This window comes from Aristolochia californica, unplaced genomic scaffold (assembly GCF_029961685.1).
Source record: "Aristolochia californica isolate CCGP_79_NKW_82.1479 unplaced genomic scaffold, dmAriCali1.0.hap1 SCAF_1, whole genome shotgun sequence".
NCBI classification, from domain to species: Eukaryota; Viridiplantae; Streptophyta; class Magnoliopsida; order Piperales; family Aristolochiaceae; genus Aristolochia; species Aristolochia californica.
In genome coordinates, this window is record NW_027181770.1 from 2,884,556 (window position 1) to 2,902,119 (window position 17,564).

Sequence of the window (17,564 nt, forward strand, 5' to 3'; positions counted from 1 at the left end):
TATCTAAATTCTTTCTCTTAAATTAGAAATAAAATATAATATTAAAATCATGAATTTATATAAATAAAAAGAGGGTATTTTATTATATAAAATTACTCTGATTGATTTAATTTTATAAGATAATTTTATTTAACTATTTTTAATAAGTTAAGATAAAAGTGAAATCACTCTCGCCAATTACAGTATACACTAGTAAATTTTTGGTTATTTTTACTAGTGAAAGTACTTTTCGCTTTCAGAGTGCACTAAGAGGGCCATATATGAATGAGTAAAAGATACTTGTGAATATAACAAAGATTACCGGGGCAACCGGCTGAGAAATGGGGAGGGTGGCGGGGGAGAACTAACCAATTTAGAAGAGGATTGATTCCAAGGGGAGGAGGAATTGTGGGCAATGAACCAAAAGATTGCGAAATCATTTATGTAAAAAATGTACATTATTTACTAAAATTTTCTAAAATTGTTGGGCCAGAGAAGACGATAGATCATATGTGCTGTCATCTAAGCATTTCTCAGCTATAAAGACATTGAAATCCATTAACTCCTATGCGACCTCTCTGCTGCTTGCTTCGTCAATAACTTAATAAATACTGCCAGCTTGTGCTAACGGGCATCTTTCCCCTGCTTGCTGCTTTGGATTTACAAAAACGATATTTCCCTACTAAAATAATGTGAATTACAACGCAGTCTACACATTTACACAACAAAGTTGAGTTTCAGTGCAGCAGCGATGATCTTGAAAGCGGATGACAGAAGTACCAGTGACTTACGCACGCTGTAACTGGTAATTGGATCAAACCCAGAAGCTGACGATGAAAACCCACTCAGTAGTCACCCTTCAATTCCTCACCAACCCCTGTCCTTGTGCGCATTTTTTCCAAACCTCCATGGGACCACCTGCTTGATGCCTCCAGAGATGGTGTCCTGCGTTGTTGCGTCACATTAGAGTCACAAATAAGAGATCACTGAAAAGACACTTCAGAGTTGAATGCACAGTAACGAACGGCAACGACAAAGTCACAGAGGCATGTTCGCAGATGCAGTAACAAAATCGTTAATTGCGCTTTTTGTCGTCTATCTCTGGTTTGGGAAAGAGCAATAGATCCCTGTTCATAACTCCGCTGGAGGTCAGTTTTTCCTAACTGTTTGTCCTCTGATTTTGGGAAGGAAGAGTGACAAGAGGAGTTTGGCATTGAATTCACTAATTCTCACTGGTAAAACTCCTAATTATTGCCCACCCTGTTCATGATATTAAAAATGGACTCCGTTGAAGATCTGAAAGAAAAGAGTATTGTCTAGAGGTCGAATGAATACTGAATTCGGCAGGGGAACTGGGGACAAACCCAAAACAACAAAAGGTATCAGAAAACTGGAACGAGCTAAAAACAATTTAACAAAGTGTACTTTGAGCTCTACCTGACAGTGTGACGGAGAAAATTAACAAAGTTCCAAAATAAACAGGCAAGGTGGGATGAGAAAGAGTGGAGTAAAGAAGAAAAGAGCAGTGATAGTAGAAAGTAGAAAGAAGAAGAGGAGCAGCTTTACCGTCAGCTCATCAACCTTCCTAAATCTAATTAAAGACTCCACATGGTTCTTGACTTATCCGAAGAGAACAGGCTGGTTAGATTAGCAGAAAGATGGACCGATATAAAGATTAAAGGCATCCCTAAAAGGAAAAAAGGGAAGATTAAAGGCATCCTTTAGGGAAAAAAAGGGAAAAGATGAAGAAATTCTCTTTGCTTTTACATACTGAGCAACAAACCATACTACGAGCAGGAATTTTTGTTACTAGTAATAGCAATCATGTCAAATTCGAATGATTATAAAATTTGGAGAAAAGAATTTCTCAAACATAACAGAAAATATTTGAGCAGTCTTTTGAAATGTTAAATCTTTGTATGGTAAACTAAAAAGCAACTTCCGTAGCCCAAATCGATCCAAAGTTTTAAGACGACTACTTGATGTTGTTAGAGAATGGAGGGAAAAGAAGCAACTGGTAATCGGAGAGTGTAACGAAAAAAGAAACAAGAGCCAGAGACCTGGTGGATAACGTACCCAGAAAAGATTGCTGGACCTAAAGATGTTCAGAAAGCTTCCGCTTCTTCTAAACCTTGTAATTTTCACCCTCGTAAATGTGTCATCTGGGTCTCCGACCTCACTAACAGATGACGAATAAGGAAGCAGTGAAGAAGTTCTGCCACCATTTTCGCCCCCCTGCTCGCCTTTGACCTTACGATTTCTCTTTCCCCAAAAGCTCAACATTCTATCCTTCACTTTATCCTTTTCCTTCCTATGAAGCTGGAAGAAGCTGGAACCGGGTCCTTTCTCTGGACTGCAGTCCTTGACGGAACGCAGAGAGGTCCAGGAAGCCGAGCGGACGACGTAAGGACCATCGAGGACGGTCGTCGGGGAGGTAACAAGATTCGCCTCGCTCTGAAGCCTGGGCGGGAGGTCCAAGCTACGACAGCGGGCCCCTCCGGAGTAGAGGCTGTCGCCGGTGGCGGGGAAGCTTCTGGGCTTGCCGGGGACTTCTTCCCATTTGAAGGGGACGGACGCCGGAGGGCGGAGGGGCGGAGTGCGCATTCCGGCCGGCTCGTGGGACTGATTCGGCAGCGAGTAGAAGCAGAGCTTGAGCGTGGAGCTTGATGGGTCTGGATCTGGTTCGGTTCCCATGGAAGACTCACTCTCTCTTTCTCTCTCCCCTCCTTCTCTCAGAGAAAAACCTGGCGAGGTTTATCAAATTTTGAAGGGAATAGAGTTATAGAAATCTCAGAACGCTCCTCTCGCCTCTTATTCACGAGAAGAAAACCGGCCTTCGCTGATTCTTCAGTTCTATCTAGTATGACTTTCACCATAACACCCTTCTCAAACCTCACAAATTACAACATTTCTCTCCGTAATAAAACTGGAATGAATCAAACTGTGTTTCAATAATTCAGACTGCAAAAGCAGTGAGAAGTGGACTGATCGTTATTAATGTCATCGCATTAAGCCTGCATGCGAGAGACGGGGACCCCATCGTAAAATCAGAGAGCCAACTCCCTTGAGGATCGAAATTGAATATTTTGAAGGTAAGATATCGTCCGGCTGCTGGATTTTTCAAAGGCAATGAAGATCCTCAAAAACTCGGTTCTGGGTTTCCTTATTGATGAAATTCGTTCGATGGGGAGAGTGGATTATTAAAGTCAGGCGCCAGGATTACCTTCCGTGCTACCATCAGCTATGCAGCTTTCAGAGTTTCTGGTCATGGTGGAAAATTGAAAACTTTAAAAAAAAGCTTTCCCCAGACAGGACTACGACGTTAGAAACAAAGGTCGCTGCTGCTTTCCTCTCACTCTTCTGTTGAAATGGGCTGTGACGCTGTGTGGAACTTATTTTTTTAACTTTCCACTCGTATTATTGCCGGCGACTTTGACTAATTCGTTCAGCAGCCAACTACCTCCCCTGTGCTTTAAAAGCGAAAACTCGTATTACTCAGAAAAGTCTTTTAACAGTTTCAGCTTTCCAATTCCTCACATCAGAACTTGACTAAAAACAGTAACAAATCCTTTCCTAAAGGCAGGTGCGGGCTACAGCCATTGCTGCGGGGAAATGTTAATTTCTGCAGACTTCCCACCTATATAATAATAACGTCCCTCCAAAATAGGTTTGATAATAGATTAAACACTGCAACACCAAGGGGTTCTTTTTATTCGTTTCTACCTCTGGTTTCGGCAAAGATGGTCACCATTGAGACATGAAAACTACAGCACCAGCCTCGTTTGATCAATTTGGAGCTTAGTTTCTGCGGCCCAGTTCATTATGTGCGTTGTTGTTTGGTCAATTTTCGGTAAAGTTTCTAAATGCAGGTGATAAACCAGCCATTGCACAGTCGATTTTGGAAAGGAATTTCTTGGGACAATATAGCAAATTGCTGGCAGCAAGTTTTTCAGGACAGTGACTGCACTGCCCATTTTTTGCTGAAGGGACTGGTTTTCTCTGCATAAGAGGTTCCTACCCAAAATCATTTTTCAAGAGAAGTCAACATCTCTACAACTATTTCAATTCACAAACCAGAGCTCAACGCTGGAGTCTTCTCTCCTCGCAGTTTATATCTTGAGGTTCTTCTTACTGTCGCTATTTATATCTCTGGTTAATGACAGACCTATCTTGCTGTATCTTCATTGCCGTGTTTCTTCTGTGGTCTCTCTGGATGCAGACTCAGTTATCAGATAGCTTCCTCGACGAGAATGAGCGCGGCAAGAGACAAAAAGACAGACACGATCGGCCCTCTTCTCATCTTCGTCCACAGACATGCCTTCTGATGAACGATGATGTTTTCTGGACGGCTAGACAATAGAATTTTGTTCTTGTCTAAACGAAAGAGTTTTATTTTCTGTATCAACCCAGTCGATTCCGAAGAACAGGATTACAAACGGATCGCATAATCCAAATCAATTAATGGGGTGACGAAGAGTACAAGAAGAAACCGGCGAACAAGAACGTGCAATGAAATCCAATAAGCAGAGGTGAATATGCATTTACATTTATGTATTGTTCTGTTATTGTTTAACATTACTATAACTACTATAAAACAGCTTTGATTACTTTTTAATTAGACTTTGATCTTATCTCTTTTTTCCTTTTTTCCTTTTTTCTGCCATTACGAAGTTACTAATATATTATTCTTCTTTTTAACAAAATAGGTTAAGAAACCAAGATGGAAAACAATTTCTTGATCCTATTGCACAGAAATCTGTAAGGACTGACCCTTCTTTACATAATCAGTAGTGTAAAATAGCTGAAGCGGCTTATTCAATCTTAATCATACATGTAAAAATCTTTGTCTGTATGTCATGTTCTCAAATAGAAGACCAGACTAGATCCTGAGGTGGAGAATTCCTTCACAAGCCAGTGTTCCTTCAAGGTCTCCAATAATCCGAGAAATTCTTATTTCCAACCCTCTCTGAATTTCTCTGAAGAGAGTTCTTACATTATCTGCAAACTGCCTGATGTCAAAGTTTTCACACTTCTCAATCCCTTCCAAGCCACCACTGAAGTTACTTGATATCCTGGACTGAATCTCCGTTAGTTTCTGCCCTGTTGCAACCATGTATCTCTGAAGCTGGAATGTTTCTTCAAGGAAGTTCTCCAGTGTTTCAGTGCCTTTCTTTGCTCGAACAAGATTTGAATCCGACCAACCATCATGCCGCCGATTGTCCTGCTCAAGGAAAAGAGCCATAAAACCAGTGATGAGATTTACCTCACAAGGATTAGATTTTCTGGAAATTAAGCATGTTGTTCTATGAATATAGTTGAAACTTCAAAAGCTTACCAGTCTCTTGCACAAATCGTTGGTCTTTTCTTCAAGGGATTGATACCTTTTCACCTGCTTATTGAGCAAAGAGATCATTAACAGGACCCCTTTCACCTGCTGCGCCTGCTCCTCATTCTTCCCAATTTCACAACGTCCAGGTTCATAACCTGAATCTTCATTACTTACTGGCCTCGTGACAGCATGTGTTCCAGTCAGTCTCTCAAGTAAAAGAAGCTGTTGTTTTAGTCTTTTAATCTTGTAAGAAACCCCAAGAGCTTGAAGATCAATCTTCCATGATGAATCCTTCTTCGTGCAGTGGTCGTCTGAGGTTGACTTGCTATCAGCTTTTGCTTCGTGTCGAGAACCGCTTGGCAAATTCTCCACCCGGTCCTGACAAGGGTCCATAACAACTTCTTTCTCTTCTTCAATCTCTTTTTCAGAAGGTTGCATGGTCAAGCTCAACTTCGCTGATTTGTTCTCACATTTTTTTTCTTCGATTTTTTCCAGTTCTTCAAATGTTTTTTTGCATGATCTCTCTGTGCTTGGGCCTTCAAAATCACTACTTGGCAATGCAAGAGTAGTCGTTTGACCCTTCCTATCATCTGCCTGGACCACCAAGTCTGTTTGTTGATTTTCAAGATAGAGAGTGTCCAGTTCGTCAGAACCAGTCTCCTCGAGTTTTCTCTTTATAATCTTCACCTCTGACCACAAGGCCATGGGATCCATTGATTGGAATCTTGCGTTATAGCTTGTGTTGTTCGTCCTAGACTTCTGGGAAGATGATGCCCATTTCTCTTTCAAGGTTTTCAGTTCCTTCTCCTTGTCCAGCAAAAGAGCTTCTAGTTTCATGTTTCCTTCCCTGAATTGAGTTACATTCTCTTCGAGCACTTCAATGTGAGACCGAAGCCGCTTCGATTGCAGTTCCAAGCTCAGCAAATGCCACCTGAAAACCTCTAACTTCTCGTCTTTGAGTCTCATTTGTTCTGCGAATGCATCTACTTCAGAACAATGCCTCTGTTCAATTATAGAAGTATATTTCCGCGATTCCAGGCGAATCCAATCCTCCAACTGCTTCACCTCTGCGGGTACAGCTATGGAGCAACAAGAGCAGAGAATTTAAGAGGAAAATAAAAGAAATAAAACGACAGCATTTAGTACAACTATCACTTCATTTCATAGTCTGTTCCACTTATTTCTGAACTCGTAAATCTAACAGTCCTGCATAACTAAAAATGAAAAAGAAATGTGAGAAAAAAATTGATATAACATTCAAAGGGGAAAAGAAGAACCAGACTTGATCTTTCCTACTAATATGCAGATTTCAGTAGCCAAGTATTAAAACAAAAGAAGAAATTCAGAGTTGTAACTTACCAAGTTCTCCCAAGCAAGATTCTATTCGTGTATCATCCAATTCCTTCGGACTAAGGAACTCGATTTCCTTCCTCTGATCAGCTTCCAAGAACTCAAGAAGAAGTTCTCTAGGGTTCAGACCATTTCGGTTCTGCGAGCACCCAACTTCAATAGAATCGAATGCCTTCTTTTCTGCTGCTAATCTCTCAGATCTGAAATCGGTTCTATTGCCCGATTTACCTCTCAAATGGTTCTCATTTCCCACTTCACTGCGAGCTTTCCATCTTTCTGAATCGAGCTCAGCTTGCTTTCTCCTTGTTTTACAAATTTTAATTTCTTTCAACAAAATTTGCTTCTCGGAAGTATCCAACTTGGACTTTCTAAGCATTGCTGATAAGATTTTGTCCTTCTGCTCTGCATCCTTCTGCAATTTAGCAATCTCCACTGAGACTTTTTCAACCATCGTTGCTGCTTCTTCTTTCTGCTCGAAGACCGAATCGAGTTCTTGCTTTGTGCATTCAAACTGTCGAACGGCCCGACCCATGTCGGCTTCCAACTGGCGTTGGTTGGAGACGAGCTCAATGAAAGCAGTCTTATGCTTCCAAAGCTCAGCAGAGTGTGCTTGAGCTTCTTTATTTACGGTTTCTCTCAATTCTTCCACTACCTCCTCTAACTCCTGTCTCCTCTTCTCATCTTCCTCTAAGGCCTTTTCTCTGGATTGTATCGCCACCTCCATCTCTTTAATTTTGTTATTCAAATTGGACGCGTTTTGTTTGTTCCTAGTATCAAATTTGCGGAATTCATTTACAAGAGCCTGAATTTGTAGCCGAAGCCCCTTTCTTTCACAAATCCAGCTTTGCTCCTGTGAAGCAAAAATGGCGACGACTTTCTCATTAGCTTTTGCATCTTCGGTTCTCCTTAGTCTCAGTTCTGCAATTTCCGTTTCAGCTTTCTTGAGCTGGTTCAATAGCTTGATTCTTTCCTCCTCGGCTTCTCCTCTCTGAGCTTTCCACACGAGCAAACCCAGAAGCTGGGCACTCCCTCGAAGCATTTTATCCGTAATAATCGACCATTTCGCATCGGCAAAATCCGTTCTTTTCTCTTCTAAGATTTGAAGGGCCACGAATGCACACGAAACGCCAAAGTAAATCGGATAAGCACTAACATCTTTCTCTACTGTAAGGGGCACACCAGAAGCAGAGACCACATTTGCATCCATCATTCAGCAATTCCCTTGCGCTTCAGAATTTGTAAAGAGAAATTAGCTGAAACTAGAGAACACAGGAACTGATACAACCTAACTGATTGCAGCAAAATCACATTTGACTATTCTGTGTCTTTTCGAATCAGACGAACAGCAGCGATTGCCTATAGCAACAGAACAAGCATGATAACAACCATCTCCAGGAACGATGTGTGATTTTGGCGGATACGAAGACCGCACCCAGAAGCGGCAAAACGCCTTCTCGGCGAAAGTAACGCTTTCCCTGCAAATGGCTTTGCACGTTAGCGGCTTTTCATGAGTAAATCATAGAAGGAGAATGCTGCTAGCATGTCTTTACTGTGTGGCGACGGCTACCTCCCTGTACGATTACGCGTGACAGATTCCTACGGAGTACAGATTATCCGGCAGGAAATCATGGATTGTTTAACTATTCCTCGTTTGCAGAGAGGAAAAGAGCTCGTCGCCTGCCAATAAATTCACAGCTGGCCTGGGTGAGAATGAAAACCAGAGGCACTCAGCCACAAGGTAAACAGTTCTTTCACTATTAACTGTCCAGATAGACGTCTCAGCTGCTCTCACTAACCTAATAGACGAGGTAAATTTTAACTTGAGCCTCCCTTATTTCTGAAAAGACTCCTGAACTTACACAAAAAAAGCCATTGACTAATCCAGAAAATTTATTCTAAAAGAAAAAAATCCTCTGCTACACCAAATTACTCCAGCCAAACTCGACTGCTGCAAACAGACTCAACAGAGAGGAGGAACAAAGGGTTGCGTACCCAGCATAGCAGAGACAGTTAATAGCTTGAGAAAGCTTATGATCCTCATCATTCGCTTATAATTAAATGGTCTCCAGTACCTCTGGAAAGCTGAAAGTCCCCTCACTGCTCCAACCTTTTTCAACATTCATTTATCCGAATAATGAAAGCTAGTCAGCGCCATGTTTCCTCATGATAGGACCACGCACGGAACCAGGTTTCCATGAGCCTGTTTCTCGCTCCACCATTCTTCCTCCTCAGCCTCCTTTTCTGTAACCTGTAAAGAAGAAGATTGTTGAAGAAAGTCGCTGCATCCTTCTGCAAAACAAATTCCAATGCCTCGTACACGTCATTATCCTTTTATAATGCATGGCGTTTTCGAACTCTAACTCGAGTAATGATTAGAAACAAACTTCTTATCTCTAAATCATTCCTTAGATTTTATTAAGACTTCAGATTGCGACGATGGAATGTTGCTGTTAGTGAGTAACATGTCTGGACTTCAGTTAAAAGAATTTTGAGTAATAAATTCCCGAGATCCTGAATTCCCATTGCAGGTTCGATGCATCTTTTGATAGCTCAAGGGTTACAGTCTGGATGATCACAAACTAGAGTAGTCTTTTGATATGTAGACCTCATCGTGCAAAGCTACGAAATAAATATACGTCTTAATCAAGCGGTGCCTAATCTTGGCTTTCGACATAATTTTTGGGCATCGATCCTTCTAACGAACGAAATGTTGGGAAAGCTCAGGGTCATGGGTCATGGCGATTTGAATGGCGGGTCCTTCTCTGATGGAGAGACTGAAAGAACGACAAAAGAGAGACCCTTTCTGCGCCTCTGCTTTTTCTTTTTGCCCTTTTTATCTGCAGAATCTAAGTGCTATCAACTATGTCTAAGAAACCATGGATTTTATAAAAGACGGAGTAACTTCCTGGTAAATGTTAGAATACAGCAGGGACGCTTTAACGGCTGCTTGTTCACAAGGGCTAGGGCCCTTTGGTTTCACGGGTTTTTACCTGAATGGACTGTTTGACAACAAAAGCGAGAAGCATAGGACAGAGGTACGTATACATGTACCCTTCTGGAATGTGTTCGACGGAGTTCCATTCCGCAGTTCATCCTCTTCAAGGAAATAGCAGCGGCCAAAAATAGTGTTTCACTGAGACCCGTTTTGGCTCTCTATCAGGTAACGTTGTTGTGCTGAAATGTCCCAGATCGTGGTTGAAGCACGTGGCAGAAGAATAAAAGACTCCCGTAGGAGCAAAATTAGAAAATACTCAGAACAAGCAGTTTTCAATTTTCATCGTTTTCAAGTACAGGTTTGATCCTACTTTTTGTAGAAGTTAAATAACTCTTTTGCTCTTTTACTAGTGAAGTAAAATGGATCTACCCTTGCAGACTGCAGGGTTATTCCTGCTTCCCATTTCCATTTAATATTCTTAAATGTGGATATTTTATCGTCTCCGTACGCTGTTCTGGTGGAGGTCGAGTCGTCTGCTACAGTTTGACTGACAGTTTGGTTTTACTTGAATTGAACCAAACAAAAGGAAAGCAGCTAGCGAATTTTTTCAGTTAACAAGATTTCTTTTCGTTTTTTTTAATTGTCTTCCTTCTTGGAGCACTCAGAGAATCAGAGCATGTATTGATATTAAGTGAGAAGCGGAAAGAGAAAATAAAGAAAGAGGAGAATCGACCAGAAATAATGGAGTAAGATCGATGAAAAGGTACTCTGTGACAGGATCAGTCGACCGTTTTAGAGCAGCGACAGAGAACCTGTTAGCGCATCATCTCTCTTCCTTCAGGTGGGGATGAAAAGAATCGATCAGTGGACAATCCATTGCCCGACCTATGTACCCTTGTACTCCCCCTGGATCGATTTTCTTACAGTGGTAGATCATTGGGATCGCCGGAAGAGAGGAATATTGAAAGATCAAAGAACTTCGGCTCACGGCGATCAATAGCTCACAGCAGACGGGACAAACGCAAAGATGGGGTTATGATCTTGACTCTCGATGGCACCGGGCAGGGAGACAGGTAGTCCCACTCTTTAATAGGAATCACATGGGGTGGACACAAACAGAACAAAGCATCTATCGTGGGAAAAATCACGGGTACCAGTTGAGGGTTTTAAAGTCTTTAAAGATAGAAACACTGTGTACTAGGATCTCACTCTGTAATTCTCGCGGCCAATCAGTGATGCACGGCAATGCAATGTCTGCACAATGAGCCAAGGGAGAAGTGACCTAGTACACGCATGATTTGAAGCACTTAAACAATCATTGTTCTCGAGATTTTTTTTAAAAAAATCTTGAAGCTGCTTGATCTAATTACTTCATCATCAGCCTTCAGTCTAGCCTCTAGAGCAGTAATAGATTTGGGCTTTGTGAAATACGTGAAAAGGAGGTAGATGCCATCCAAATATGTCTTAGCCTCTCCTGCCTTATTCTTCTTTTTTATGCTATACCCCAATGGAATGACTCCCCTGTTAAATACCTCAACATACATGCCTCCTCCAGCTACAAGCAACTGTAAACCACCACGTAGTAGAACTCAGAATAATCAAGGACAAGATAATATTCATCAAATGCTTTCGAAGACTTTGTAGAAATACAGAAATTAGTACAGATAGGCGAACTTCAATAAGACAAAGGAAACTACACCATTGAGCACCTCCATACCCTTTTTCTGTCAAGTGATGGAAACATATTATGTGGAAAAAGAATTTGGAACATCACATTGTGACTGATCCTCTGCTAGTACAAAAGAGATGACAGAAACCACAACCTTAACAAGGATCACAGTCTAAGGGATCTGGTTTATACCAGAAACTGACAAGTCCAACATAGAATTCGTTCATAGCAGGCTTATTGCTGACATTCATAAACACAATCAAGTAAAAGAGCAGTATCTTAATATGTATGCAAGAAGGGATCGATCATTCTCATACACCTATAATGCAACAAAACAGAAATATGCCTACTGTAAGGCAGTTCGCCCATATACCAGTTCAGCAACCATGACCTGTAACAGAATTTTTATACTCATTTTGAAAAAGGATATTTTGTATAATTGCGAGAAAACGGAAAGTCAATGTATTTGTATATGTATTTGATGAAATCTTATATATTTCTAATGATCTCAATGTACAACGACAGCATACTACAAGGACTGCCAATAATGTCTCCACAACTTAGCTAAGGAGGGTGCATGTAGAAGCTTTTGCTGGTAAGGGACTCCTTCCCTCTCTTACCCAAGATCTGAGGATCTTCCTCTCCCTCATAGCTTGTAATTTATTGCTAGGGTTCTAAACTCCCTCATAGCTAGTAATTTGTTGCTCAGGTTTTTAGTAGTAGAAGCACAGAACATCACAATTTAAAAAAAAAAAAAAAAATTTAAAAAGCAAGGTCTTAAACTGTTACATGACTTTAAACTAGGCTGCCCTTTTTTGTTTTCACTAGAATTAAACTATTCATGTACATGAGATGATAGAAAAGAACTTCCAGACCACATAATAACTCTTGAAACCTTTCGGTGAATCTCCCCTAGCAGAAAAGTTACTTTTACTTACCCAAAGTAAACAATTCCTTAACTTCACTTAGATCTCCTCGCTTGAAAGTTAATCGAGCATTAATCCAGTTCGATGAATGTCTGTTCCTCAATAGGTCGTCTCCAATACCAAATCAACAGCTAGAAAAGTAGCATGACATCTCACTCCAAGAAGTACCCTATCTTAATTTGTACAGGTAAACAGTATCTCTCTGGTCTCTCATAATGGAGATCTGCCAATATCAACATATGTTCTTCTCTCATGACATCCATTCTCTCCTGAACCTTTCAATGCTCATATCAGCTCTGACTTTCATTTGAAAAATCACAACAAAGTCATTTCAACATTATACATAAACAGTTTTAATAATATTTCTCCAATTAAATGTATGAGAAACTCCATCTTGGTAGCAGGCACACCTATATTTCTTGATTTCAGCTCCAATCCTCACAAGCCTTGTTTCTATCTACTATTACAAGAAAAGATATTCAAATTAATAATGACTGGACAAAAGCAAAAAACTTTGAACATTTTCCAACTTAAGTGGCATATCATTGCCACAATGGAATTTATATTCATAATAGACCTACCTAATCTGAGCAGATACTTCTGTGATAATATAACTAGAAACAGAGAACTTTCAATTTAGGCATTCTAAAAATCAGAGCAGCTAAACTGAAATTAGAGCAGCATGAAGTTGAACATCAATCCAGTTCAGAATTATTATCAACGAGTTGGCTTTTTTTTACGGTCACCCATTATTAGCCACCGAGCACCTTTCATTCCTAGGAGGCTGAAATAGGAAAGTAAGGTAAAACTAGTGCGTCAAGTGTAAAACCCGAAATTCAACCAGAAGTTTCCTGAAGAGCCAATTATAACTATCTTATTGTTTGGCCTACCAAATTTATGTGATATGTCACCCAAGTTCATACATTACAAACTCCGGCTCAATCCTCGCTTAATTATGTAATGCTGTCCATCAATTGCTCAACATAAGTTCACCCATGACTGACGAAAATGTCCACAAAATCCGTCCTCTAACTCTAAAATTAGCTGCAGATGAAACGAAGTATTCAAAATACACATTGCAAAATTGTCAAGGACCGACTCATATAGCCCCAGATACCGCTACTTAAATTTGGTAAAAAAAACTTATAATTACCTCTTCATATCTCTGAATGACAGCAAGTCGTTCCTCCTCGGACATGTCGGACCTCAAGACGGCCATGGTCTAGTACTGGCGAAGGTCAGGCGGGTATTGCGGCTCCTCCTTGTCTTCAAGAGCAATAGACGAACCGGATGGAGGCTCCCGGTCCCTGCCAACGCCTTCTTCTAAGAATGAACCAGAGAAATCCAGGGTTAGGGCACGGACACAGAAACGTCGGCAGTTGATTCTTGAAAAAGGTCGGAGACGACCCCTGGTGGGAAAAGATGGAAACGAAGAAGTGACGCCAGAGAAGATATTGGGAGACGAAGGGATGAGAGTCGTAGTGAAGGCCGCATATGCCATAGCTGTTGCAGAGAGAGAAAGCCTTTCGAGAGTGGTGAAGAAAATGAGTAAGAGCTCGCACCATTGTGGTAGCGCCGGAAGAAGGGCCGAGATTGGCCATAAAAATATTACCCTCACAATGTGCCGCTCTACCCTCAAATGTGCCCCTCAGTTTGGGTCACACTCTAACCCCTTGTAAGTGTTTGCCTTGACATTGCTAAATTAAATAATTTCAAAATAATAAATATAATATTAATTAAAAAATAAACCAGAAAATTAAATAAGAGTAATATTTTTAAATAATTAAATAAAAAATAAAAAATTAAAGTGAAATATGCCATCCATAAACATTACGTAGAAGAAGCAAAAGGTCACATAATATAAAGAAAATAAATAAAGTTAAAAGATAATATAATATAAAATGGGTTAAAAATTAAAACAAAATATAAAATTAAAATATTTAAAACCTAAAACATACAAAAAATATAATAATCAAAATGCATTAATTTATAACATTCATTTATTAAGTTTTTAAATAAATAATAAATATTAAATGACTCAATAACAAATAGCATTAAATCGTATGAAAAATATAAATGTAATTTCTACAAATAAAAATTTATAAATTAGTTTAAAATAAAAAAATAATTCAACTTATTTCTACCTTTTTGTAACAGTCAAATATTCATGATAATAAAATGGTGAAAGAATTTTATTTTAGACCATATTTATTTATTTTTAGATATAGCAGTAACAATAATATAACTAAACAATAAGCTTTTATATTTAAAATAAGAAAATAAATAATTAAATACTTTATTTAAAAATGGGTATTCAAAATAATTACTAGCTTAATTCTATTCTCATTAATATTAATTAACAAATAAGTTAATAAAATATTGACTAATAAGATATAATTGTAGGTTGTAAATTATAGAACTAAACGGATTGAAATCTAAAATGGGTAATTTTAATATAGGAAACAATATATAATTAATTAAAATAACTTTAAAGTTGAAAAAAAAATCATAGTAAATTTGATAATTTGATAATTGTTCAACCATCACAGATGGACTAACAAACACGATTTTGTTAGATGATGCCAAGGAGTTGGTACTAATCAACCAAAGAAAATTACAGTTCATCCATTAGATCATTCAAGTTCGTGGGTGGAGATTTAAAATTTTGTAAGTGGATCCAGTCGATATATCTGATGTCAAAGTTACTCCATTTTAACCGATTGTTAACCAATAGCATGGGAATCTGTAAATCGTTATTTAAAAACTACGAAATGGGTGAAAAACAAGGAAAGTGAAGAAGATTTTTCAAATCTGTCACTCTAGTCACCAGTTTCTCCAATCAATTGCCAACAATCTCACCCTTTCTTTGGCGGGAACGTTTTACAGATAAGGATGCCAAATCAACTGAGAAGGATGGTGACTGTTTCTCTTCCACATCTCTTCCTTGGCTTTCCCTGCGTCTCCAAGCTTTCTTCACTCACTTTGGCTGTTTTTCATTTCGCGCGTTTTTTTCAATTGGTTCTGCCGCTTTAGACGTATGATCTTGTTTAGTTCATCGTGTCGAGTTTCTGGTTCTAGGTTAGGATTTCTGGAGTCTTCGGATTTCGATCGAAGGCAAGTTTTTTTGTTTGTGTTGAAAGCTGGCTGAGGAGTGCCTTAGTTCGGAGGTTTTGTTTGTTTAAGCGTAGAGCCACGGAGAGCTCACGACTACTGGAACCAGCCGAGTATCTCATTGAAGTCTTCGTTGGGGATATATTGTATCCTTTAGTGGGAATCTTCGCCACTTGGGAGAAGCCAACTACGCCAGTCAATTTAGAAACACCCTGTAATCTGTATAGAGTTTCTTCTATTCGTTCTCCTTTCCTATTTCCTGCCTTGAACTCCAGGGAGTCGCTTCTGGTCTCTACTGCTGCCATTTTTGGCTTGGTTGCTTTTGTAGTTGTAATTCGCTTCTTCTCGAAGTCTAGAAAACCATCTGTCTGGACGTGTAATGGCTCTTCGGAAGGCCCCCAAAACAGAGTCCCTTCAATCATTCCAACCGCAAAAGGTAGCAACTAAATCTAGCTTCTATTGTCTTCTTTGTTCATGTTCTGTTGCTCTTCTGCATGAATGCGTGGTTTTCAGTTCCTATTTCATCATGGGGCATTGGTGTCGCCCGATCATAGTTGAATAGAATTTTTATTTCCTTCTTTCACTGTTGTCACGTTCTGTCTTAGCATGGGCACTTAGTGTTGCTATGCCTTTCTCTATCTCTACTATCATGTTCTGGCATAGCATATTGCATAGTATTGCTATTTCCTTCTCTAATTACTGTTAGTATGTTCTGGCATAGTTGATAGCAGAGCCTTGCTATTTTCTCTATTGTCCGCTCATACATTTTTTTTCAATTCTCTTTTCCTATTTTCCAATGGATAATTTTGCGTGTAGATATTTATCTTGTGATGATTATTTCATGGTAGGAGCGTAGCACCATTGATTTTCTTGTTTTTTTTTTTTTTGGTTTCCTCTCTGTGAATAAATTTGACAATGTCACTTACATTTCTAATGGAAGGTAATGCAAGTTGGAAGGTTTCATACATTTGGTAACTCCCTATGAAGTCAGTCAGGAGTATCAAGCCAATAACTAAGCAGTTGTGCCATGGCACTTGTAAACAAAAGGAGGTAGAGTCACAAAGCCACTTATTCAGACTCCAACATAAAATGGTACAGCTGATTGAATATCAACCGTTAGTGGTCTGATTCTGATTTTCAACCCTCAAGGTCTAGCTACTTGTATTTTGTAATTATATTCAGCTGGTCCTCCATTTTTGAGATTTTTTTTTAAGAGAAATCTGATGGCCCTGAATTTTTTACTCTCTGCCTGATCATCTTTTATTGCCTTCCTATCTAATTTTCTGATAGTCTTTTGAATGTTGACCTAGGTGTAGTTTTGTCTAGATTAGCTGGTTTGTTGGATTGGACTTGTCTTTCGAAGCTTGGTTTTCTGGTAGTTTGGAACATGTGCTAGCTAGTTCAATCTGCTCCCATAGTGTTTGATACCTTTTTCTGACTTCAAATCACTTATGTCACAAATTGCAGGTAGTAAGTTGTCGTATACAAGCTTTGTATAGTTGTGCTGTTCCATGTTTCCATTGCTGTTTCCAATATGAGGAGGCAACTCCTCTTATTGCTTTGTTGGAGAATGACTCTTGTGTGATGTCTTGCCAGGAGGGAAAATTTCATTGCTCAACATGATACTTTCAAGGTATGTATGTGCTCAAGCTTATCTTATATGCATTTGAAAGATTATACAATTAGGTACTCTAGCGATAATAATCATCTTTGTTCTTTTCCTAATTAATCTCACTCTCTCTCACTCTTATCTGATACTTTTTCTTATTTACAGGTTAAAATCAAGCTCTAGAGTTACCAAAAGAGGATCATAGGACTTGCTTTGTCACAGTTAACTAGTCTCTTTAGATGCTGTCGCATACGTATGTAACTTACTTGAGTAGTGTGATACTTGAGGGCTTTCTAACTTCACGGTCCTCTAGGTTTAAGGAGATGAATTTTTTCAGGTTGTTTTTACCAATATAAGTGATTGGCTTGATGCAGCTGTGTCTGGAGTATTGATAGTTGGGAGAAGAAAAAGTCAAGGTTCATTCAGGCACTTCCAAGTTGGTGATTCCAGTTAGTTGGACTTGTAGCAAGTTCAATTCCATAAAGACCAAGCCCATATGATGGTGATCCATGCAAGTCAAATTACTATCTATGATGGAAAGTTTGATTGCTTGCAGTAAGTTTTCCCTGTTTTGATTTAAGAGAACTTTTCTGTTTTTTCAACGTGATTCTCTTCACGTTCAGAACACCATGTCCAGTGCACCTTCTTTCTTCTTC

General features: G+C 39.4%; 2 protein-coding genes and 1 long non-coding RNA gene across 3 annotated transcripts; 1 reads left to right on the forward strand and 2 right to left on the reverse strand.

The window, feature by feature from the left end:
* Window positions 1-467: 467 nt before the first annotated feature.
* Window positions 468-2,790, reverse strand: LOC137956693 (uncharacterized protein At4g00950-like). The gene is made up of 2 exons (XM_068804288.1): window positions 2,056-2,790; window positions 468-924 (listed from the first exon to the last, which is right to left on the reverse strand). Exons 1-2 carry the CDS (start codon window positions 2,671-2,673, stop codon window positions 847-849), a joined length of 696 nt encoding a protein of 231 aa, XP_068660389.1. The 5' UTR covers window positions 2,674-2,790; the 3' UTR covers window positions 468-846.
* A 1,946-nt stretch (window positions 2,791-4,736) lies between these two features.
* On the reverse strand, window positions 4,737-8,290 carry LOC137955853 (uncharacterized). The gene is made up of 3 exons (XM_068803033.1): window positions 6,668-8,290; window positions 5,315-6,387; window positions 4,737-5,200 (listed from the first exon to the last, which is right to left on the reverse strand). Exons 1-3 carry the CDS (start codon window positions 7,866-7,868, stop codon window positions 4,859-4,861), a joined length of 2,616 nt encoding a protein of 871 aa, XP_068659134.1. The 5' UTR covers window positions 7,869-8,290; the 3' UTR covers window positions 4,737-4,858.
* Window positions 8,291-16,900: 8,610 nt separating this feature from the next.
* Window positions 16,901-17,317, forward strand: LOC137943214 (uncharacterized). Its single transcript, XR_011110602.1, has 3 exons — window positions 16,901-16,932; window positions 17,074-17,161; window positions 17,283-17,317. It is a non-coding gene; the product is annotated as an uncharacterized lncRNA (long non-coding RNA).
* The last annotated feature ends 247 nt before the right edge of the window (window positions 17,318-17,564 follow it).